Source organism: Leptonychotes weddellii, chromosome 7 (genome assembly GCF_054177405.1).
Source record: "Leptonychotes weddellii isolate Sample4059 chromosome 7, ASM5417740v2, whole genome shotgun sequence".
Classification (NCBI taxonomy): Eukaryota; Metazoa; Chordata; class Mammalia; order Carnivora; family Phocidae; genus Leptonychotes; species Leptonychotes weddellii.
In genome coordinates, this window is record NC_138375.1 from 42,168,300 (window position 1) to 42,192,821 (window position 24,522).

The 24,522-nt window shown below is 48.1% G+C and overlaps 1 protein-coding gene across 3 annotated transcripts in view; it reads left to right on the top strand.

Moving 5' to 3' along the window:
• LARP1 (La ribonucleoprotein 1, translational regulator) overlaps positions 1-24,522 on the top strand; it is a 52,476-nt gene that overhangs the window by 14,944 nt on the left and 13,010 nt on the right. For 2 of the 3 annotated variants that reach the window (XM_081826218.1, XM_081826221.1), the window contains exons 2-10: positions 15,153-15,214; positions 15,462-15,527; positions 16,501-16,675; positions 17,622-17,750; positions 17,827-18,033; positions 18,133-18,295; positions 19,184-19,328; positions 22,426-22,600; positions 22,723-22,892. In XM_081826218.1, coding sequence (XP_081682344.1) covers positions 15,153-15,214; positions 15,462-15,527; positions 16,501-16,675; positions 17,622-17,750; positions 17,827-18,033; positions 18,133-18,295; positions 19,184-19,328; positions 22,426-22,600; positions 22,723-22,892 — 1,292 coding nt within the window. The remainder of the gene's footprint in view (positions 1-15,152; positions 15,215-15,461; positions 15,528-16,500; positions 16,676-17,621; positions 17,751-17,826; positions 18,034-18,132; positions 18,296-19,183; positions 19,329-22,425; positions 22,601-22,722; positions 22,893-24,522) is intronic. The other variant, XM_081826220.1, reaches the window with a different exon arrangement.

The following is a 24,522-nucleotide window of genomic DNA, read 5'->3' on the forward strand; positions in this document are numbered from 1 at the left end:
CAGAAGCCAAATTATTGTCGTGTGATGCCCATTAATAAGAAGAGGATGGCCTGAGGCAGGCAGATGTTTTACCCAGGTTCTGGGTCTCTTGGCTCCAGGGCCAGGAGAGTATTGGTGTTTCCCTGCTAGGCAGCTTCCCTTGGCCTATCTCCCGCTCCCTGCCCCAGGGTGGAGGCAGAGTGAGAGTGTGGGTAAATAGCTTGGGGGCACTAGCAGGAGCTGGGGCTGGGATGGTGGGGCTGCGGGGATGGGGAATGAGCCCCATGTGGGCTCCTAGTGTCACAGTTTTCTGTTCTGACTTCTTGTCAGAAACTGCAATGGCTTTTTAATTTCAAATCTCAGGGTCGGGTCAGAGCAAACTGAAATCTGTGGATCCAAGTTCTGTTTTCAGCCCTGCTGTCTTGATTCTCCTGGCTGCACTTCATTTCTCACAACTTGTAAGAAGGGATTGGGTATGAATGCATTGCTCATCTATCACTGAAGTGCCTTTATCATGTCCCTGGGCTTAGCCAGGTGTCCTAGAATCTGCCTCATGGGTAGCTTGTCTTAAGGACAGATGTCCCAGACCCTCCACTTCTGACATGATTATCAAAATTCTGAGCCACCATACCATCTCATTCATTATCTAGGTTCATTTTCACAAAAACCCTGTGGGATCTGGCTTCAGTTCTAATCCTCATTTTATGGATGAGAAAACAGAAGAGTTCAGAGAGGTTCAGTAATTTTGCTTAAGTGTATGCAGCATTTAGTAAGTAGCTGGGATTGCATCTCCTGGCACACTGACTCCAGAGACCCTGCAGTACTTACCATCTAGCTTTGCATTCTTCCAGACCACAGAAGTATACATACCCTACCTGGAAAACTTTCTGGGAGAGAGAGGATCCATATAGATCTTCAGGCAGCAGGAATCTGTACAGGACCCTGGTGCCCCAGCCTGGACTTCCCGGTTCTGCCTCTTGGCCACCTTTAGTGGGCGTGAGCCAGGCCCTGGAACTTCTGATCTTGCAGAGGAGCCCCGGCCCCTCTTCCCCCAGAAATGTTCCTCCTCAGCTCTGTCAGGCAACGTGCTGCCCGCTGGTAAGAGCCGTGCTGACCATGTGGTTTCTCAGGCATGGCCTCCGGGCCAGGTGTGGCAGGGTGGTGGTTCTCTGCAGGCTTTGGGAGGCTCTCTGGCTCTTCCTAGAGGGGATAGGAAATACTGTTATGTGTTGGGCCTTTTAACTTCTTTCAAAGGGGGAGATCTTTTCAACTTACTTAAGCAACCAATTCATTGTAGAAAAATGTCCACCAACCACCATAAACACTACTAAGCAACCACATCCTTTTAGACTAGTGTTGCCTAATAGAAATACAACACAAGCTGTGTGGATAATTTTGAATTTTTTAGTAGCCATAGTTTTAAAAAAGTAAAGATTGGTGAAATCAGTTTAAACGATACAACCCAAGATAAGAGATTATCATGTCAACATATAATCAACATAAAAGTTATTAGTGAAATATCTTCTATTCTTTGTATTAAATGTTTGAAATTTGGTTTGTCTTTTACACTTAAAACATTTCTCGATTTGGACTGCCCACATTACAAGTGCTCAGCATCCACATGTGGCTAGTGACTATTGTATTGGACAGCACATTTCTATACTTTTTTTTTTTGACTGTGAGTGTATACACATGCTTTTTTTTTTAAAAAAAATGGGATGATAATACGACCTGTATCCCCCTCCCCTCCCCCACACTTAGAAACCTAAGCTTTCAAGGGCACTTACCTGTTTGTAATCCTCAAAGCAGTCCTTGGTAACGAAGGTAGCATTTTCCTGACGAGAAGGTTAAGGAGCTGGCCAGTGTTACAGCACCGCAGACACACGCACACACGTGCACCCCCCCCCCCAGCTCTGCTGCCTCTGAAGCTGCCGCTCCTTCACTGCCCCCTGCAGGCACCTGGAGTTGCCCCAGCCCACTGAGCCCAGTCCAGAATTCACATGCACCATGTGCACATGCCTGCACATACCGGGCACTTTGCTGAGGAAAGCAGGCCCCCATTGGGGAGGCTACTGACCAAGGCTGCCCTACAGGGATGCAGGTTTTGAAACACAGGCATGCTGATGCCCAGGTTAGTGCTCTTTCCACCACACTTACCTGCCCTCCAAGAGCTTACTGCTTGGGTTTGCAACTCGCCAGAGTACAAAAAATCAGCGTGGGGGGTGGTGACAGCAGAGGCTTTCACTTGGGTTTGTTCTGGGGTTCCCCCAAGCCCATGGTACATGCCCTGTGAAGAAGAGACGAGCTAGGTCAGAGTGGGTGCAGAAAGGGACATGGTTTGACCTGGAGGACGTTCAGACTTAGAAATCTCTAAAGAACTTTCTGTCAGGCAACCCTGCCCCCACTAGTGCTATTGCAGGGATGTGTGGGCTTCACACCAGGCCACCTCTATGGCAAGCACCTCATTCCGTAGCAGCTGTGAGATTTGTAGGAGCCTGGTTTCAGTCCTCCACACTCCCCCCCCTCCCCCCCCCCCACACTTGTGCTTCAGTTTTTCAGACTGTAGGATGGAGCTTCTTTCTAAGTGTATCCTGTGCTGCTGGCCAGCCCCTACCCTTTGGTAGGACAGCTGGGGATGAGCAGCAGACCTTGGATTAGCCCTTCAGGTAAAAGGGACTGGAGTACTGATGATTGAGGTTTTGAAGACTGGGTAGATCCAGGGAAACTGGCCTTCTCCCCCATTATTATGGCACCGAGGAGCAGTGAGCCAAGTCTCCACAGGCTGGGAGTGGCCTGCTCCAGGGGATGAGGAGGTGACTTGGCTTGCACTCTTTTGGGAGCTCTATTGCCCTGAGATAGGATACTGTCCAGGGTGGCACCTGCCAAAGCTGAGGATTCTAAGCCATCATCCATTGGTTTATCTAGGGTCTAGTCTTATTCATCAAGTCTGTGGATTGTAAGGGTTGGTACTGCCTTTGGGATAGCCCTTAAGATTTTTTTTTTTTTTTTTTTTTGACAGAGGGAGACACAGCGAGAGAGGGAACACAAGCAGGGGGAGTGCGAGAGGGAGAAGCAGGCTTCCCGCCGAGTAGGGAGCCTGATGTGGGGCTCGATCCCAGGACCTGGGGATCATGACCTGAGCCGAAGGCAGATGCTTAATGACTGAGCCACACAGGCGCCCCTTTCCCTTAAGATTTTAGAAGACTTCACAAAACATTTCTTTATTCATATCTCACAAGTGCCCTTGAGGTGGGTGGTAGTTGGCCCCCTCTTAAGGAGAAATTCCTTCTCCATAGGCATATGGTGATTAAGGGACCTACCCAGGGTCAGAGTTAAAAACTGGTAAAGCCAGTCTGTTCTTTTTCCCTTTAAATCACAACTAATAAAATATAAGCATCAGTCTTCCTATTAAGTAAGATACTGCAAGGGAGGCACTTAGCAAAGTGATGGTTCATACTAAGGGCTCAGTAGTAGCTCCAGAAACATTTTTTTAAAAGATCCTTGACTCCATCCATCTTTCCAGGAGCCGTGAGCACAGCAGTTTGTCCTCTGAGCTGGAGGCCCTCTTTCTAGGTGTGGGGAAGGAGCACGAGGGCAGCAGCGGCCTAGGAATGCAGGACCGCTGGCTAGGAGTGGACAGGCTGCTCAAGCTCCCCATTAGCTGCTGCTGGGCTTGGAGTTGCTCTGGAATGTTCTCTCATTCTAGGCCTTCTCTGTCCCACCCCCTGATTTGCATCATCACTGCCACTGCTCCTCTGAAGTGGCAGCTCTTTTGAGATCCTCGAGGAAGGCCATGATCCAAAGGGGCTTTGGAAGCCATCTGGTTACTTCTCATTTTATAGAAAACAGGCCGTCTCTTGGCCAGTCTCCCACATGGCACTAAGGGAATCATGATACCTGTGCTGGGTCTCTCTTCATTCTGCTTTGTTCTTTCAAGGAAAGAAAAACGGGAGCCTCTTTGCATGGTCGGTGCTGCAGGAGTGTAGATTAGAGGACTAGGTCTGGCAGCACCAGCCCCCAAGGCTGATCTTATATGTGCTGTCATTCCTGGTCCTCCAGACAACAAGCCTTCAGCTCTCTTCTCTCCCCGACATGGGCCAGCTGTTGACACACCCTGAGCCCTCAGAAGGCCAGGAAAGCCTGCCCAAATGGAGCAGGTGTTGCCCAGAAATGCTCTATATTTCCTGAGAACAGGTCCACCCTTCTACTCTGCCTTGCTGATGAGCTCTTTAAGATAGAGCATAAAGCATGGTTCTGGGAAGACTGGGGGCACTGAACAAGCATCCAGGACTAAGTACCTAATAGGAGGCTCACCTCAGAAACTGAGCTTGGGGAGGGGTGGAAAAATTTGTCAGCGGCCTTTTTAAAGAAAATCAATTCTGCAGTGACTTATTGAATTCATAGGGGCATTCCTTTATGAAAAATAAAAAAAAACTATAGAGTTGTACAGGCATGCTTTGTAATTAGACAAACCAGTGATGAAGCCTGCTCAGATACAGAGTACCTCTAAAGTTCCAGAATAATAGCTAACAACTATTGAGTGCTAACTATGTGCTAGGCATTTTTCTAAGCACTTTACAAATAGCAACTCAGTCCTTATAGTCCCATTAGGTTAGAAACTATTCCCATTTACAGAAACCCGGAGTCACCAAGGTAGAAGAGCTGTTGGAGCCCAGGCTCTTAACCATTGTACCACCCTGATGCTGGGGGTGAGGTGGGCAGTTTTCCTGACTCCCTGCCTGGTGCTCTTTCCACAGAAGCACTGGTCCCATAATTCTCACTTGTGTTTCTGCATTTTGTTCTTCCTGGGACTTGCATTGATTCCTCCAGAAGAGCCCAAGCCTAAGGGTTTGCAGATCTTTTCTGAGGTAAGGACATAGCAGCTTTTGGAGGGAAAGAGCATTGACCCCACCACACCCGTGTCTGCTCTCAGCATCAGCTTCTAGTTTTGTGGGCTGGACCCTTGGCAGTCTTACCTAATTTCTATATCCACAGTACACGGTGTGTGTTACATTGTTGTTGAGAAGAGTATTTTTCAGTCCTTGCAAAGGGGATTCCCACAGCAGATGTTGCTAATTGATCCTAGGCTTTTCTTGAGCCCATTTACTGCCTGAGGATCCCAGTTTAACATCCCAGGCAGTTGAAATGAAGCAATCACATGTGGAGGAAGATTAAAGCCCTTGTATAAAGTGAGCCCTCAGAGGATAGGGACTGTCTTATTCACCACTGCTTCCCCAGTGCCTGGCACACGGACCCCTCAATAGCCCAGGTACCAATGGTCAAGTGTCACCGTAGCATGGTAGGAACTCAGGGCAGGATCTCGAAAAACAAGCTGAATACTTGTAACAAGTCAGGAGGCTCGCTGTGTCTCAGTTCTTGTTCTGTGATATTGGGAGAACCACGTCTGCCCTTCCTACCTCGGACTGTTTGAGACTTCGACACAGTGATGGGTGAGGAAGTATCTTACAAACTCGTTAGCCCTGGTCAGCAAGGGTAGGGAAAGATAGTTTACCTGGGTGGGTGGTGTATGCTTTGTTCAGCTTTCCTCTGTGCTCCAGAGCAGGGCCTGTACAAAGTCCCTGCTTTTTCCCACCTCCCTTTCCTTTGTCCTATAAAGTGTTCGCAGTTTACTCCATCCTTTCCTTTCTGATCTGCTGGAGGAGGCAAAATCATCCTGGGCTGGGTGCTGGCTAGCGCTCAGGCCTTTGGGTTGCAGGTGGCCCTTTCAATAAACAGTACTTTGATTCCTGACTGTGCTTTTGCCCTTCTTCCCTTATGCTGCGTGATGGCATCCCCACCTGGCAGGTAAGCAGGCTAATAGGCTCAGAGAAGTGGATTCTGGTGCTGGTGGCCTCAGTCACCTGTTGGGCCTACACGCTTGATCTGGAGCCCGTTGGAAACCTGAAGAACCTACTGTTTGTCTCCTGCAGTGCCAGAAGAGGCCTAGGGTAGCCTGGGATTTCATATCCCTAGGGTTAGATACCTTCTCACTGTGACCTTTGGCTAGCCACTTAGTCTCTGAAACTGGGATAGAGTTCCACCACTGTGAGGATCAGAAAACATAATGCGAAAGCCTGTAGCAGGGAGCTTGAGGTGAATGCTTTGTACGTGGTGGCCATTATCGTGTAGTGGACCCAGACCTCAGGGCCATTGGGTGAGCAAGGAACAGGCTTAGCCTAAGAGAGTGGAGACTGTTTGGCTGTAAAGGAGGAGGCAGGCAAACCTCCCTTCAAGAGCCTTCATCTCCATAGTTTGGAGCTCGTTGTGAAACTGAACCCCAAGCCCAGCCCAGACTGATCTTTTGTGACCTCACGTGTGTCAGGACTCTCAGCCCATGGCTTCTTGGCCTGATGGATGAGTCTTGGTTCCTGATGCTAGAGATTGAACTGGTGGGTAAATGGAGGGGTTGTGCTCCTTGTGCACCCCTCTTGTGGCTGCTATTTGTGTGTGCAATGAAGTCAGGCTACCTCCTGCTCTGGTGAGCCAGTTAATTCCTGTCTGCAGACATGAGACCCTGGACCCAGGGTTGGAGACCAGGGTTCCTTCCCAGCACTTTTATTCTCTGGCAGCTCAGTTCTCAAACATTAACTGGCATCAGCATTGCATAGGAAACTTGTTAAAACTCCCAGATGCCCAAGCTCTGTCTTCCTCACCAAACTGATTCCTGGAGCTCGAGGGAATCCAGGAATGTGCATTTAAACCAAGCCTTCCCTCCCTGCTGAGTGGTATTGCAAGCCTGCTAGCTCACTGGTCCCAGTATCCACAGCTGTGAGGTGAGGGTTTTTCATACAGGCTTCTGCTCAGGAACTCCAGCTGAGCAGAAGGTAAAGGGGGAGGGGGCTTGGGGACCCGTCCCATGAGAACAGCTCTGCTCGGGGCGCCTGGGTGGCTCAGTCATTAAGCATCTGCTCAGGTCCTGATCCCAGGGTCCTGGGATCGAGCCCCACATCGGGCTCGCAGGAAGCCTGCTTCTCCCTCTCCCACTCCCCCTGCTTGTGTTCCCCTCTCGCTGTGTATCTCTCTATCAAATAAATAAAATCTTTAAAAAAAAAAAGAACAGCTCTGCTGTCAGTAGAGCATGTGATTCTTGATCTCAGGGTTGTGAGTTCGAGCCCCACATTGAGTGTAGAAAGATTACTTAAAAGTATTTTTAGAAAAATTAAATATACTATGTAAAACTGAAAGTATTCAATGTTTTAATGATCTAATTATGTTAAATTTAATTATAAATATATAGATCTAATATTAATTTTAATCCATATAAAATAGGGACACCTGGGTGGCTCAGTTGGTTAAGCGTCTGCATTTGGCCTAGATCATGATCCCAGAGTTGTGGGATCGAGCCCCGCTTTGGGCTTTTCTGCTCAGCAGGGAGTCTGCTTCTCCCTCTCCCTCTACCCCTACCCCTGCTTGTGCTCTCCCTCCCGGTCTCTCAAATAAATCTTTTAAAATAATAATAATATAGGGCGCCTGGGTGGCTCAGTTGGTTAAGCGACTGCCTTCGGCTCAGGTCATGATCCTGGAGTCCCTGGATCGAGTCCCGCATCGGGCTCCCTGCTCGGCAGGGAGTCTGCTTCTCCCTCTGACCCTCCCCTCTCTCATGTGCTCTCTCTCATTCTCTCTCTCTCAAATAAATAAATAAAATCTTTAAAAAAATAATAATAATAATATAAAATATTAAAATGAGACCCATGTACCCACTACCAGTTTAAGAAGTGCAGCCCTGATTTTAAAATGTTAAATGTGGTGTTGTAGTTCTGGGTAGCCTCTATGAAAATTAACAATTGAAACTCTTTGGGTTCAATAAAATAACTACTAAGTATGTCCAGAGAAAACCTGCCTTAGAATTACCTAGCAGAATAAATTAACAAAATCTTTAAAAAGGGAGGGGGCATCTGGGTGGCTCAGTTTGTTAGGCGTCTGCCTTGGGCTCAGGTCATGATCCCAGGGTCCTGGGATCGAGTCCTGCAGTGGGCTCCCTGCTCAGCGGGGAGTTTGCTTCTCCCTCTGCCCCTACCCCTACCCCCTGTTCGTGCCTCCCCAAAAATAAGTAAATAAAATCTTAAAAAAATAATAATAATAATAATTACCTAGCAGATTTCTTTGGCCCTACCATTCCTGAGCAAAAAAATTTCCAGAGCATGGGACCCAGGAATCTACATTTTGATAAGCTTCTCAGAGGGTAGGTGATTCTTCTGCATATAAAAATCTTAGAGGACGTCTGGATGGCTCAGTCGGTTGAGTGTCTGCCTTTGGCTTGGATCATTCATGATCCTTGGGGTCCTGGGATCAAGCCCCACTCCAGGCTCCCTGCTCAACTGGGGACCTACTTCTCCTCCCCCTCTGCCTGCCACTCCCCCTGCTTGTGCTGTCTGTCTCTCTCAAATAAATAAATAAAATCTTAAAAAAAAAATAAAATCTGAGAGCTGATGTCCTTTGTAGCAGTGGTTTTGATGGTAGCCTGTTACCTGGGAAGCTGGCTTCATCTAAAGTTGTAGTTAGGATGATCAATGAATGGGATAAAAATCAAAGGATGTTAGGCTTGGAAGGACTGCATATGACAGGATCCCCTCCACCCCAACCATAGGCCTCTGAATGGAGGGACTAAAGACACCCAGATTGGAATTCACGCCAAGTTCGCACAGCAAGGGCTCTAGCACCTGCACCAGTCTTCTGGCATCCCGTCTTCTGATTCCTGTCCCAGGGCTTTGTTCTCCACCCCACTGTCCTGGGACATAGGGCAGTGGTCCTTCTTTCCCATGGTGGCCAGATTTAGCAAGTAAAAATATGGGACACCCAATTAAATTTGAATTTCAGATAAATGGTGCATAATTTTTTAGTATAAGGTGTCCCAAATATTGCATAGGACATACTTATGCTGAAAAATTACTTGCCGATGATCTGAAATTCAAATTTAATTAGATATGTCCTGAGATTTTTTTTTTTTTAATCTGGCAGCCATAATCCATCTCAGTCTTTTTTTTTTTAGGCACCAGACAGATTGAAGAATTGCCTCAAAGAGATAAAAAAAATAACTGTCATGCATTCTGTGTTTAATGATGACCTCATTTAAGCTGTTACATCTGTGAGCTAGCACCTATCATGAACCTCAGAATGAGAGATTCAGTCTGACTCTGGGATCTCCCTTTTTGCCTCCATGAACCCGCTTGTTTGGCCTGTGTGGCCCAGTTAATAATGCCTGTCAAGTTACAGGCTGCATGAAAGGTTGGTCCGATTTGACCAGGTTTTCCTGCAGTGGGCCTTGGTTTGCCCCAGTGTATCGAATGATACCCCTGCATCCCTCCCAGAGGGCCTGCCCTGTTGGCCACAATGAGGAGGTAACTTGAACTCTCCTCTTAGTGGTTAAGAGCACAGGTTTTAGAGTCAGACTGCTTGGCTTCAAATTCTGTTTTACTTCTTGCTGGTTGTGATCTTTGGCAAATAATCTTTCCACCCTGTGCCTTGGTTTCCTCATTTATAAAATGAGACCAATTAGAGAAACTAGCTCAGTGTTACAACAATGCAGGGCATCTAGTAAGGGCTTACTCCATATCATATGCACTTGTTAATATTACGACCACAGCTTGTGGCTAGCATCTCTTTTGCTTAGATGAGCAATCTCTGTGGTTGAGGTCTTGCCTTCTCTTTTGTCATACCTCTAAACCTCATGTTACTACCTTTTGTTCAGTTGAGGAAGGTGAGGTTCAGGGAGGATGGGAGGTAGTGCCCCCCAAGGTTATAGAAATGCTAGGACCCAGCCCTGATTTCGGATAATTGGGTGCCTCAGAGTCAAGGCAGGGCTGGGCGTGGGGTTCCTCTGGAAGCCAGCAGTGCCTAGGTTACTTCTTTCTCTGCCTGGGGAGAGCTCTGACTAAAGGTGAGAGGGTTGAGGCTATAGCCTTGGGAATTAGCACTTGGAAAGCAAAGTCTCTTTTCTTTGGTGTGAAATCGTGGAAGGAGATGGGTTTGTGAACTCGCTGTTCATTCAGCAAATATCAGCTGTGTTGCCAGTCCCTGAGTTAGACACCGGGATTACTGCTATCAAAACAGCCTGGTTCCTGCCCTCAAGGAGCCACATAATCAGGGGGTGAGGTTACAGAGCTGAGAGAGCATGGAGCAGGGGCACTTGACTTGCGGTCTGAGAGGGCTCCCCAGGGAGATTGATCTAATGGCCAGATAAAGGTCCACAGGTGGGTGAGTGTGAACTCAAGTAATGCAGCCCCTATGTAGCCTAATAAATTCCCTTGTTCCCCAAAGTAGAAGTTCTTTCCAGTCAGGGTAAACTTAACCTTTTCAGATGCCAATCTCCAGGAAATGGTGCCAGCCCCAAAATAAACATTAGGCCTTCCCCATTCTGCTGGCACTGAGGCTGAAATCTCTGGCCACCCACTCATTCCTACAGGCTTTCTCCCATCTGGCCCAGCCTGGTCTCACCCTTTACCCACGTTTGTCCCCCAATTTCATTTCCAGCTTCTCCCTCCTACCAGTTCTTTTTACCATGATCTGATGAGTGACTACATGTGCCTTCTCCCCCTAAAACCCCCCTAAGTTTCTCACTGGTTGACCAAGTCTTTGCTCTTTAGATCTCCTAGATGAGGCCCCTCTAGGTTGCTTTTATTGCAAAGGATCAGTAGCATTAGGATCTTTCTAGAACAAGACAGTATAGAAAATGTGTTTGTTTTATCTGGCTTTATACCAGGTGTTTATGGGTTTGGTCCCTTTGTAGACTGAGAGATACTCCTCGAGGCCAGGCTCTCTTCCTTCCACTCTGAGTAAAAAATTGAGGATGGCGGGGAGGGGACCCAGAAAGGGATGTGTAATTGAAGTCAGAACTCCAAGCCTTCCCTATGCTCTTCCTTCCTCTAGCATGGCAGGGGCTTATACCAAAGCCTCCCCAGGGACTTGTGGTGAATTTCCCCCTCTTTCTTTCCTCTTTCCTGGGGAAACCTGCCCTGGAGCCCAGCCTGTCTATAGAGGGTGGTGTCCGGAAGAAAGGCAGGCTGGAGTCCGGGGGGAGGGGGGTGGCATTTCAAATCTGAATCAGTGAATTGAGCCAATTGATGCCCAGGAGTTTTTCTCCACACATTGATTCTTTTCATGTTGAGAGATCATTTGATGGGTTTTTTTTTTTTCTTTTTTAATGATGAGGATGAGGATTACTTGGAAAAATAGTGAACTTTTTGTGTGAATCTGAATTGACATACTTCGCATTTGTTGTGTGCTGGGCGCTCTTATGCTCTGTTCATGTGACTGGCACGGCGGTGCTATGAGATAATTAGGACTTCAGTCGTAGAGACTGAATTAGGAAATTAGGAAACCAGTTCAGAGGGGTTCTCCGGGGGCAGAGTATGTGCAGTAGATACCAAAGTCCATGTCGTTACGATGGGCTGTCTGCATTCCTAGACCGTCTTTGAATGCAGGGGTGACAGTTGAGGCGGAGAGAGTGAATCTGAGAGGGTTAGACAGTGTGGTGTGGGCAGCCACTCCACTTTGCACGGGAGCTGCGCTCTGCCCTGCCCACCCTCAGCACCCACCTTTGGCCTACCTCGTTTCCTGGTATCCTGCATTAGCCGTGGTGGGTTAGCTCCCCTGGTCCGCAGCACTCAATCTGAAGTGAAAATAGTGAGTTGGCCATGCAGATAGTCTCCTGGTGTTCTACCTCTACGACCACAACCACACATAGAGAGGTTCTGGTGGGCTTCATTTAATACCCAAATGCACGTGTATATTTAGGAAGCCCCTGGACCCCCTGGAACTAGAATCACTACTGACTCCTGGCTGAAGATGGTCCTATGGGACAGAAAGTGGCTTTTCTTCTTTTCCAGATACCGGTTAGCCCTGGACTTGCCTTAATCAAGGAGGCAGGTCTTCCTGGGGCCTCTCTCTGCCATCCTGCTCCCTTAGAATGGTGGGCCTCAAGTAGGGCCTGCCTCACCACACTTCTACCTCCCTCAGTACCTGAGAACCTCTCCCAGCCTTCAATAACTCTGTTTACCGGCATACACTGGGGAAGGGCCCTAAGATGGCACCAGAAAGGAGTATTGACCCTACCAGTGGACACGTGGGATTTGTGGCAAGCCGGAAGAGCACTTGAACCAAGAGAGTTGGGACTTCCGGCTCTCACCCTGGCTCTTCCCTAGGGAGGCCCCTCTAGGGCCTCGGTTCCCTATCTGCAAGCAGAGGGGATTAGAACCATGGTCCTTTTTGCTGCTCTAACCTTCTCTGTTTCCTTGGGCAGGTGCAGGGTGGTGAGTTTAGTGTTTGCTGAGCTGGGTGTGGGTCAGCTGGCACACGTGTCAGAATGCAGAGGCGGAGGAGGGGGCTTGTTCCCTGTTTTGGCTGGGATGATGCTGGACGTGGGGACTGGCACCTGCACAAAGGATTGGTTTTCATTGGGAGCCATTTCAGATGCCAAGCCCTGTATCTATTGTGGAGCTGGAGAGAGAGTGTGTGTTAGTTGGTTGCCTGGTGAAGGGGGATGGCGGGGGCAGAGGGACCCAGAAAGGGATGTGTAATTGAAGTCAGAAAGCCTAGTCTTTTTTCTAGTCTCCCGCAGGGCCTGACAGCAATGCACTTGAGCCTTCCCGGCTTCTCCTAGGCCCCACAGGATTTTAACAGATCTAGGAATTCTACAGAAAGGCAGAAGTAGTTCTTTCTCCCTAGTGGACTCTTCTGTCTTTCTAGGAGACTTTGTTCTTCTTGGCGTAGGGGCAGCCTGAGGCTCTAGCTGCGAGCAGAGCAAGAGCAGGGCACTATGGGTCCTGGGGGCAGAGGGAGGCTAGCTAGACATGGGGCCTTTTCAACAAACTGCACACAGGACTACTTGAAGAATATTCCTGTGTATGCCCAGACTAGCCGTATTCCTTCGGTCATCTTGGGGTTGGTGAGGGAATAGGGAATCAGTATGGTCTTTTAGTGGCAGGATGGCTCTCACATTAATTGGAGACCCAACTTTCAGTACATTACATGTCCCTTTGTGATCTTGGTGAAATGAAATGTCAGGCAGGGTGATCACAGGATATGACTCTTCCCAATTTTAAGAGTTTTTATTATTTTTATTTTTATTAGAAGAAACAGACAATGACCTGAAAAACTTAGCCTCATCTTTTCAAGAAAAGTCTTCAGGAACACCTCACCTCTGAGCCTGATTCTCCTTTCCCACTTCTTGTTAATGAACTTGAAGTTTCAGGCCCTTGGCCTGCTCTTGTCCTGATAGCATGCGGGGAGTGTTGTTGGGGGCTGGAGCTTGGGTCCGTGGAGAAGTGATTATTGCCATAACTCCGGTGTAGTCACCTGCAGCAGCTGCTTCCTCCAGGTCCTGGTTCTAAGCAGCAGCCTCGTCTGGGACCTGGGTGGTGGTAGACTTCTCTGGGGCACCCAGGATTGGCAAGGAAGTAGGTACATAGTAGCTCCCCAGTCCTATGAGCTTCATCCTCTTGGGACTGAGAGATTTTCTGGGTTTCCCCTGTCTGGCACTGAGGATGGAAGATCAGAGCTGGGTTCCACAGCTCCAGCTTTTAGAAGGCATGTGGGATATCTTGAGGGGGCAGTGGCTCTGGTAGGGTTTGAAAACCCAAGAATGCTGTGGCCTCACAGGAGTCAGGGACTCTCTCTGCTCATTAAGAGAACATGGGTCTGTTCAAGGAATAGAAAATTCCTTTTGAGGCCAGCTAGGCAGATATCTCTATTCAGGGACTGAGGGCAGCTCTTGTCTTGGCATCGTTGGCCAACAGTGGAGGCAAAGTGAGAGAGAAGTGGGTGAGCAGAGCCTCAGGATGTACCTTTTCCCATGGGTTTCTGAGGGTGGCAGGGTTCAGAAACCCTTGTTCTTCAGAAGTGTGTTTGGAAAATAAGTGTAGGTGTGGAAGGGACCAGACCTATTAGAGTTACTTCCTTAAAAAAAAAAAAATTTTTTTTTTTTTTAAAGCCCATGTCTTTGTTGAAATGACTGGAAAATTCCAAGCAGAATTAAATCACTGTTAACATACTACTTTACTCCTGATAATACTTGGTTATATGGCCTTCCAGATATTCCTATTTGTGTATATGTGCATATACATGGGGCTTTTAAAAAATATTTATTTGAGAGAGAGAGCAGGGGGAGGGGCAGGGGGGAGAGGGATAGAGAATCTCAAGGAGACTCCCCCCTTAGCATGTGAGGCTCACAACTCTGAGATCATGACCTGAGTTGAAACCAAGAATCACATGTTCAACCTACTGAGCCACCCAGGCGCCCCTAAATATACATGTTTTTTATTTGCTTTATAAAAATAGGATTACGAGTCTTCTCATTTATTGTGTTTATCTTTTCATATCTTTTATCTCTGGTAGAGAGCATTATCTTTTTAATGACTAAAAATTGTTAAACTTTAATTTCTTTAGCCAGGTTTCTGCTGTTGGACATGAAGGTTTTCAGTATTTTGAAGTTAGAAATAGCACTTCTGTTACGGACGACATCTTTTTACATAACTCTAAGCACTCATCTAATTTGTGTGATTAGGATAAATTCCTAAAGGTAGGACCATTGAGTCAAGTGGGTCTCACTTTTGCTTTGGGAACTTGGAGAGCAGAGAGTCTTTCCTGAGTGGCTAGCCCTTCTGTTGACTGCAGGTCATTGAGGACAGAGCTGGCCCCACTGGGGAGATGGGAGGCTTAGAAGAGAGCCCTGGACTTGATTGCCAGCTCAGGGTTTTTATCTTGCCTTTCCCATGATTACTAGCCCAGGTCTGCTTATACACAGACTTCCACAGTGTTAGAGCTAGAGAAGGCCTTTTAGATCCTTCCTTTATGGAATCTGCTGGGATTAGGGAGCCTTCATTATAGAGCCAGCTCTGGCATGGCCCCAGTCTGCCACGGACTTACCCTCTCCAGGGCTCAGGGCCCTCTTTATAGGAGGGTACAGAGCTGGGAGGGCCCTTCTGCCTCAGAGTCGAGTTCCTGGGGTGTTGGCTGCTGATTGTTTCCATGATCTCACTTTCCATGATTTCTCCCGAGAGAGGCTGGTACGGTTGTTACTGGTGGTTGAGCATGTGTCCTTCCCCTCTTCACCATGTCTTCCTCCTTTGGAAACCTGCAGGTTGCTTGATGGAGTAGGGGTGGTAATGAGGGCGAGGAGCTAGTGGTGGCCCCTCCATGGGTTTTGCATAACCGTTTCTCCCTTCTTGTTCCCACAGAACATTCTGCTCCAGCCAAGGTGGTGAGGGCAGCAGTTCCTAAACAGCGCAAAGGCAGCAAGGTAAGGAGTGGAGCGGGCAACCTAAGGGGACTTCTTGAAGAAAGAGGTGGTGTGGCCTCTTCTGAACTTCGAGGTAGTTCTGTATGCTCTCAATAGCAGGGGAGCCCCGTCTGGGCCTCCAGTGTGGATGATCCTAGTGGACAGACTGATTGTGGCTTCTGATCTCTTGGGGGAATGGTATGTTGAATGAGGGGCTGAATGGCAGAGACAAGGCCACCCCAGGGCCCTCATAGAATGTGTCTTGCAGGTTGGTGACTTTGGAGATGCAATCAACTGGCCCACACCTGGAGAGATAGCCCACAAGAGCGTACAGGTGCGTCTCTGGGGAAGAATGGGCAGGTTTGAATGCTGTGGACGTATACACATTTGGCTTCTTTTAAGTTCTCAGAGCCTTGGATCTTCCCTTTCCTGGTTTTTTCTCAGTTTTTTAAGAGGAGTGGTTGGTATAATATGGCAGCACTGAAATCGCTAAGAATCATCATCATTTGAGCCCTTGCTGTATGCCAGGAACTGCCAAGTGCTACTTACCGTTTCACCTGTCCCTCACAGTGACTTAGAGATAGGTCCTTCAGTAATTCCCGTTTACAGATGAGGCCACTGAAGGTAATAACTCTGAGCCCTTGGGAGAGGCTCATAACCAGCCCTTGATGGTCAAGTGGGGATCGGAAGTCAAGTGTGTTACATTATTCCGGAGTTTGTGTTCTCCATCACTTGTACTTGGGTTGCCAGTGAGTGAAGCGGGAGAGTGGCCATTAGGCCAGATACCCACCTCTAGACCATGTGTCTCAGGGAGGCTTGTGCAGCACTCGTCAGTGCCAGCACAGGGGGAACTCCGGATCAGTCCTCGCTTTTGGGTGCTTTTGTTCTGGGCTCATGGCCTAGATCCCTCACTAGCTGTGGCTGCTGGCCTTCAGTTCACAGACGGGGTTGCTGTGGGCAAGCCAAGGGCTGGCATCCCTTCCATCCCACAGACTACTGGGACGGTATGGTCTTGTGGGGGGTAAATACATCTGGCCCCTGTGGCCTCACCCCTGTGTCCTGAGGGTTCTTTCTGTCCCTTAGACTCAAGGAAGATGGAGCGTCCCACCTGCTGCGTGTTTGACCACACTTCCCAGTGGAAGCATCTTAGGCGTAAAAACGGGACCTTAGATTCCGTCTAGTCCAACTCCTTGTTGCATGCTCCAGCGCCTCTGCCCTGTCTTTCTAGTGGCGGGGGTTCCCTCCTGTCCATCCCAGGAGGCTCTCAGATTCACCCCACCTCCCTTTTCCTCTGCTTCCCCCTGCAGCCACAGTCCCACAAGTCCCAGCCTGCCCGTAAGCTGCCACCCAAAAAGGACATGAAGGAACAGGAGAAAGGAGAGGGGAGCGATAGTAAAGAGAGCCCGAAAACCAAGTCGGATGAATCTGGGGAGGAGAAGAATGGGGATGAGGACTGCCAGCGAGGGGGTCAGAAGAAGAAAGGTGAGTGGCTTGCAGCAGGGCTCTGGGAGAAGCAGCAGGCAGAACTGTGAAGTGTCTGAACTTGGGGTTGCTGGATGAGTTTCCATAGCCCTGAGAAGTCCTTGGGAGGCTGACTGACGTAGGCCACTGGGCTAGCAGCCTTCTCTTCTGCCTTCCGTCTGTCCGTTCCTTCTGTTACTTAACAAGCATCCGGTAGGCCCTGTTCTCAGCAGTTGGGCTCTAGCAGTGCACAGAACAGATGAGGTCCCTGACTCAGAATAATCAGTGTGTCTTGCTGTATTGCTGTCCCATGTAAGATTCTGTTTGAAGACAAGAGTTCATTGCCTTGGCTAAGGTGTTTAGGGTTACAGGTTGGCTGCTCTAACAGAGATTCAAAGTAACAGTGTTTTAAACAATATAGAAGTTTCTTTCTCTCACCTGACAGCTGGGTCTAAGTAGGCCAGCCCTAGAATGGCAACCATTTCATTTCATTTTCCTTTCATCTTGTGGTGGTATGTTGGCTCTTCTCATCCAAGGTGGCTCACTCTTTCCTTCTCATTCCAGCTAGCAGGAATGGAAAAGGGGGAGAGTAGCTCCCTTTGAAGGACTCAACCTGGAATTGACTACTTTCACATAGCTCTCGTAGACAGAATTTTGGCACGTGTCTAAAGGGAGCCTGGAAGTGCAGTCTCGATTTTGGGCAGCCACGTGTCCGGCTCCAGAAAGGGGTTCTCTGACCATGGAGAAACTGATATTAGTAGTCAGCCAGGAGTGTCTGTCACCCTGAGGTCCATGGCTTCCTTATTTTAGAGGTAAAAATGAGGTCCAGTGTGGGAGAAGGAATTTGCCCAAGGTCATCAGATTGTGCATCAGACCTATTGCTCCAGACAGAGGAGTAACAGGGGTAGGGATGGCTAGGAGGGACCTCTCCTTCAAGCCTTCCTCATGTCCCCATGCTGTCCTCCAGGGAACAAACACAAGTGGGTTCCATTGCAAATAGACATGAAGCCTGAAGTGCCCAGAGAAAAACTGGTTTCGCGCCCTGCTCGCCCACCAGAGCCACGACACACATCTGCGAACCGAGGGGAGATCAAAGGTATGCACCGCCCACTATGGAGTGCCTGGGCATGGGGGTCACCCTCAAGCGTGACCCAGTGCCCCTCTCCCCATAGGGTCTGAGCCTGCCACCTACGTGCCCGTGCCCATGGCCCCCCCCACCCCAGCCTGGCAACCAGAGACCAAACCGGAGCCTGCCTGGCACGACCAGGATGAGACATCGAGTGTGAAGAGTGATGGGGCTGGTGGGGCGCGGGCTTCCTTCCGTGGCCGTGGACGGGGGCGTGGTCGCGGCCGGGGACGCGGCCGGGGTGGCACTCGAAGTACGTGAGGCCCCTTTGGGCTCCGGGATGCCCGAGGGAGTGTGGCGGGGGCGGTGGGCAGGGATCTCCCCTCCCTTATGGCACCCATTTCCCCCATAGCCCATTTTGACTACCAGTTTGGCTACCGAAAGTTTGATGGTGCAGAGGGGCCTCGCACCCCCAAGTACATGAACAACATCACCTACTACTTTGACAATGTCAGCAGCACTGAGCTTTACAGCGTGGACCAGGAGCTGCTCAAAGACTACATCAAGCGGCAGATGTGAGTGGACAGGAGCCTCCTTGGAGAGAGGCGTAGGGGGTGGGGACCTGTCAGAGGATGGCTGCTGGGCAGAGTAGGGATGGGCCGGTCCTTCTGGTGCTGTGCTAGCAGCAGCAGCTGCCCCTGGCTAGAGCTAAGAAAGATCACTGCTGCTCATCCTTTAAGAGCTAATTTTTCATAAAGGTAATATTTATTGCAAAAGTAACACTATATTTGCCTTAAGAAAATTAGAAATTACCACCAACAAAAAGGAGAGGGAATGTTCAGAGTCCACCTCCTTTGGCACTTCTCTTTGTAATGGCAGCATGGTAAGAATGCTGGCAAACACCTATGGAGTTCGCCCTGTTGGCGAGGCTCAGTCTTAAGTGCTTACAGGCATTGTCTTATTTCGTCCTGTACTTATTCCTATGAGCTGGGTCTTACTTATCTCCATTTCGGAGATGAGCAGACAGACCCAGGAACTTGCCCAGAGTCTCACAGCTAGTAAACAACAAGGCACAGATTTGAATCCATTTCTGTCTAATGGCAAAACCCTAGCTCCTAATCACTTTGATATATTGTCTCAGTCCAGTGGGGGAGCCATACAAGGAAGTAGATCGTTTCAGGAGAGTGTCACAGTATTTTAGGAGAAGAGAAAGTGACGGTAACAGTGGAACTGCGTTTTAAAGGTGGATGAGGGGTTTGCCAGGCATAGAGAGAGGCTGAAGGGTGGGGGGAATGGGTCTGACCCGAGGTTAGGGAGCCCTGACAGGATAACATCTCTTTTCAGCCTTTAATACTGTACATGTGATAGGGTCAGAGGCTATGTAACGTGGCGGGGGTGTACAGGACGAGAAAGGCCAACTCCTAAGTGACGCAGCAATCCTCCGTCTTCTCCCTTCCACCTAGCGAGTACTACTTCAGCGTGGACAATTTAGAGCGAGACTTCTTCCTGCGACGGAAAATGGATGCTGACGGTTTCCTTCCCATCACCCTTATTGCTTCCTTCCACCGAGTGCAGGCCCTTACCACTGACATTTCACTCATCTTTGCGGTAGGTCTCCCTCCCTGGGGCTGGGGTGCAGGGGAAGGAAAGGTCCTTACTTACGGAGCTGGAGTGTGGGCCCTGGGAGAAAACCCTGGAGGAGTCCTCATCTGATGACTTCTGCTAAAGCTTCAAGGCTTGGCCAGCCTCTTTGCCTCCCTCCTTCTCTCCTCTCTCTCCCTCTTACTGTGGAAAATTGCAGACATTTACAGAAGTAGACAGAATGGTATGATGAACCCATCGCCCAGCCTCAGCAGTTACCAACTCATGGCCTGTCTTACTCCATCTATCCCCCATCTGTTTCCTCTTCCAAATTACTTTGCAGAAAACCTCAGGTAACCTGACATTTCATCCATGTTTCAGTACTTACCTCTAAAAGATAAATAGCTGGTAAAAAACATAGTCACCATATCATTATCACATGTAAAAGATACTAACAATTCTTTAATATATCCAAACCATCCGTTGCAGTTCACCCCACTTGTGAAAAAAAAATGTGCTTTATGAGATTCGGGATCCAAAAAAGACCCATGTATTGTCTTGCTAAGTGTCCTCTTCCCCTCTCTTTTTCCTTGCAATTCATTATTTGAATAAACTGGGTTGTATATCTTATCTAATTTCTCATGGGAGAGAGACAGTGGTGTCATCTAATGTGTTCTTCTGTATTCCAAATTTTTTGTAAATTGGTGATCCAGAGGCCTGATCAGATTCAGGTTTGGGGGGTTTTCCTCCCGTCTTTGTCAAGGCTGCTTTATAGATAATGATATGTTCTCTCAGGTGGCACATAGCATTTCATTTGTTCTCTCTTGTGATGCAAGCTGCTGTTGATGATCACTGCCTGTTATTTCATTAGGGATTGTGAAATGGTGAAAATCTAATTCTGTGGATCTGTCTTCATTTGTTAGCTGGAATACCTCTTTAAGGAGGAACTTTGCCTCATCAGCTATTCAGTTACCAAGAGGTATGGTTTGTACAGAAAGGGTGGATAAATGCTTGATCTTTCCCTTTGTTAACCAGTTGTCAAAATTATGAGTTGATCCCCAATAACTTTCAAGGGTTTGGGTTTGTTTGGTTGTTTTTTGTTTTGTTTTGTTTTTTGCTTTAATGTCTTTTAGTATCATCACCAACCTGTGGATTCATACATACTGCAGTTGTTTGAACCCATTGCAGTTCATATGCTGAATCCAGTTGTCCCATCCGTGGTTAGTGGAACCCTGGTTGATCTGGTACATTTCCTGCCTCAGATCTGGAATAAGCCATTTTTTCAAGGAGTTCTAGGTCCTCTCTTCTGGGGAAATGGTATTGATGTACCACACAGTTTGAGTTATAGGGATGTTTGTTGCTGCTTTGATTGGTCATTGTTTTTAGAGCCTTTTTTTTTTTTTTTAATACATCAGGAGATTATACTGATATTTTCTATTAAAGTTTAGGACTACAGGGTCTTTACTTAACGCCAGTGATCTTTTATCTCTAATACTCCTTTCTCCTATACCCAAGTCCTAATTGCTGTTGACCTCAACATAATTACTCATTTCTTTTATTCAAGAGTTTATATACCTTAGTCTCGTAATAATACCTCTACTACTACTAAAAACATGTTTTTTTCTACTTATACACTCAAATGACTGTATTTTCAAGTACTTGGAATAATCTTTGTGTAGTTATGTCCCTAATTTGATGTATATTAGTTTTGTTAGTTTCATTTTGCTCTCAAGTTTTAGGGATTGCTTTTTCCCCTCTAATTTCTAATTTGTTTTGCATTTAGGTAAAACATTTACATGGTTCTAAAGTCAACACGGTATATTCCTAGAAGTCCAACTTAAAATTCTCTCACTTACGCCTTTCTCCTTTTATTCCCCTATAGGCAACTTGTTTTGAATCCTTCCATTAAAAAAAATAAGCAAATGCCTCTCAGTGTATTTGTGTCCTTCCCCTGTATTAGTTAGATGGCAACATGTAATGCATGCATTTCTTCACCTGTTCTTTTGTTTTAACTTAATACATCTGGGAGCTGCCTGCGTAATAGTACTTCGTTCCTACTTAGAGTTGCATATATATCTTTCTGTATTTTTGCCAGTGTATCTTTGGTGTAGATTTCTAGAAGTGAGAAGACTGCACTATGGGGCAAGTTGCAGACTGCTGGGTTCCCTTTCATCAGTGACTTCCGGCAGCAGTATAGCGGAGTGCCTCTTGGCCCGGCCTCACCGACAGAGCGTGTTGTCATGTGTTGTGCTGTTGAAGTGTTTCCCCTTTCCACTAAAAAGATTTTAAAGACAGCTCTCTTCCCTTCTCCACTCTTCATCCTTTTTCCTAGAGATAAACACCCGTAGCAGTTTACCTGTGAATCCTAGAAAAATATGTATGTAGTTTGTATGTTTTTATTTAAAAATTTGAACACTAGGGGCGCCTGGGTGGCTCAGTCGTTAAGCATCTGCCTTTAGCTCAGGTCATGTTCCCAGAGTCCTGGGATTGAGCCCCACGTCGGGCTCCCTGCTCAGCGGAGAGCCTGCTTCTCCCTCTCCCTCCCCTGCTTGTGTTCCTTCCCTCGCTATGTCTCTCTCTGTCAAATAAATAAATAAAATCTTAAAAAAAAAAAAATTCGAACACCAGTGGCGTCTTAGACACATTGACCTAGACTTGCTTTTTTTATGGCTCTTTCCACCTCAGCACATGTGAGGCTATTTTTTAATGTCTGAGTCATATACCACTGAATGGATGTGCCATCATTTATTTTAAATTGTCTATGTGGTGGCAAGTTGAGTAGTTTCCAATTTTCTCCATATTACAGTGTTTCTGTGAATGGCTTTTTATTCAGATCTTACATATAATGTCATCTGTCTATGGCCCTATTTCTCTGGGGGCAAATTAGTGGATGTAGAGTGGCAAGGTCACAGGGCAGGTGTGTTTTCCATGTTGGTCCCCTCCTACAAGTTTGAACATCTCGTTTGTCTGCCAGTTGTGGAAGATGGTGCCAGTTTTCTTATACCCCTGCCAGCACCAGACTCTTACCTGAGCTCGAGGGGCCCAGTCATCCATCTGCCAGCCTCCAAGACCTCATTCTGTCCAAGTCTTTTCTCTGCATCGTCTCCTTCCTTCTCCCCTGCAGGCCCTAAAGGACAGCAAGGTGGTGGAGATCGTTGATGAGAAAGTCCGCAGGAGGGAGGAGCCGGAGAAATGGCCTCTTCCTGGTCCCCCAATAGTGGATTATTCCCAGACCGATTTCTCCCAGCTTCTCAACTGCCCTGAGTTTGTGCCCCGTCAGCATTACCAGAAGGAGACAGGTAGGTCTTGCTGGCCTGAAGGTGCCTTCCTGTTGTCCTTGTCCTCCAGCCAGCAGGCCTCCTTAGAGCTGGCATCAGGAGGAGGACTGGAAGGTTGAGGACCTCACCTTTCCACCCTTTAGAGTCAGCACCTGGTTCTCCCCGTGCAGTCACCCCAGTGCCAACCAAAACAGAGGAGGTCAGCAACTTAAAGACGCTGCCCAAGGGCCTCTCTGCCAGCCTGCCTGACTTGGATTCTGAGAACTGGATTGAAGTGAAGAAGAGGCCGCGGCCATCCCCAGCACGGCCCAAGGTGGGTGGGGCCCGGGACTCAGAGGGGCTCAGCCCACAGGCCGGCTGGCTCTGGGGTTGTGATGCGAGCCGAGATCAGCAGGGACTGCGGGAAAACTGGTGGGCGCATGTCCTTTTCCAGTGAGGATCACCTCTCAGGACAGCTCCTGCTGTGTGAGTTCCTGAGTGGCAGTCTTCACAGGAGGAAATCCTGTGGCCCCTGGCAGCAGTGTCCCAGGTTTCTTGGTGTTTGGCTCTTTGTCTTGCCCCATCGAAATCGCTGGGGCTGCCGTGGTGCCTGAGTATGCCCTCGTTGTCCCCTATATAAGCCACTCAGGCCCTGTGGAGAGCGAAGGGAAAGGGAGCAGACACATGGCCTGGATGTAGAGTTAGTCTAGATGAGAACACAGGTCTCCTATCACTGATGGCTGTTGACCTTGGGAAGCTTGTTTAATATCTCAGGTCTTCAATGTTCCTATCTTCAGATGAAAGAAAGAAGGGCTTAGACTCTTCTAGAAATTGTAAAGCAATATGCCAGTAGTACACGTCGAGTCCACTCCTCAAGAAGTGTTTTCATTTCAGACTAAAACTGGTGCCCCTCTTCCAGGAGCAGATGTGTACTCCCATCTGCCCCATTCCCCATCTCCTCTTGGGAGATCTCTTTGGTCTGGGGCTTGTGAGGAGGCCTCACAGTTGACCTTGGACTTTAGGTCTCTGAAAATCTCTGTGCCCTTTTCCATTGTGCCACTGTGACTGCCTCCCTCTTGTTCACACCCCAACTTCCCTATTTCTTCTGGCTGTGGTCCTTCATAGAGTGTCAGGGATCAGGCCAGAGTCATGACGAAAACAGTGGACAGGGACCTTATGAGGTCCAGGCCTACAGACTGTGAAGGTTTGGAAAGCAGACAGGCTTAGCCCCTATTCCAGAATTAGAGCCCTGCTCCCACCTGGCCTATCTTGAGCCTTAAAAGAGAGTAAGTTTGGAGTTTATATGAGAAGCTTTTTGCAAAGCAGGGAATTGACTTTTTGGATATAAATTGTGAGGTGGACAAATGCTTCTGCCCCAGAGTCTCAGATAAATTCATCCTAGCAACACTCTAAAATATTTTCTTTTTGCCAAAAGCACCCTGTTTTCTCTTGCCTCTGGAACATGCTGTTCTTTCTGCCTCATACACTCTTTGTCCCTGCCTTCATCTGGCTTACTTATGCTCATCCTTCTTCAGTAATTACGTCTCCCAGGAAGCCTTCCCAGGCTGTTCCCACTCCCACCTCTACTTGGTAAAGTGCCTCTCCCTGTGTAGTCCACAAATTTTATTTATAATCTTTACCAACACCACATTGTATTTGGCTGGCTGGTTGTTTGACTTTTCTCCCACCAAACTGTGAGCTGCTTTAAGTTCAAGAATTATGTCTTCTGTAGGGCATTGTATCAGTGGGTTCTTGCTCACTCATCAAACAGTCGAGCATCTGCTATTGCTAGGTCCCAGTCTAAGTACTAAGAATACGATGGGAAGCAAGGCAGCCGTGGCCCCTGCCTGATGAAGCTTCCATTTTCTTGGAGAGATTTTGGGTAGATGGAATGGATGGATTAACCTGTAGAACTTACGCTGTGTGCCCACCCCCAGGCTAGGTAAATGAGAGCACAGGTGGCT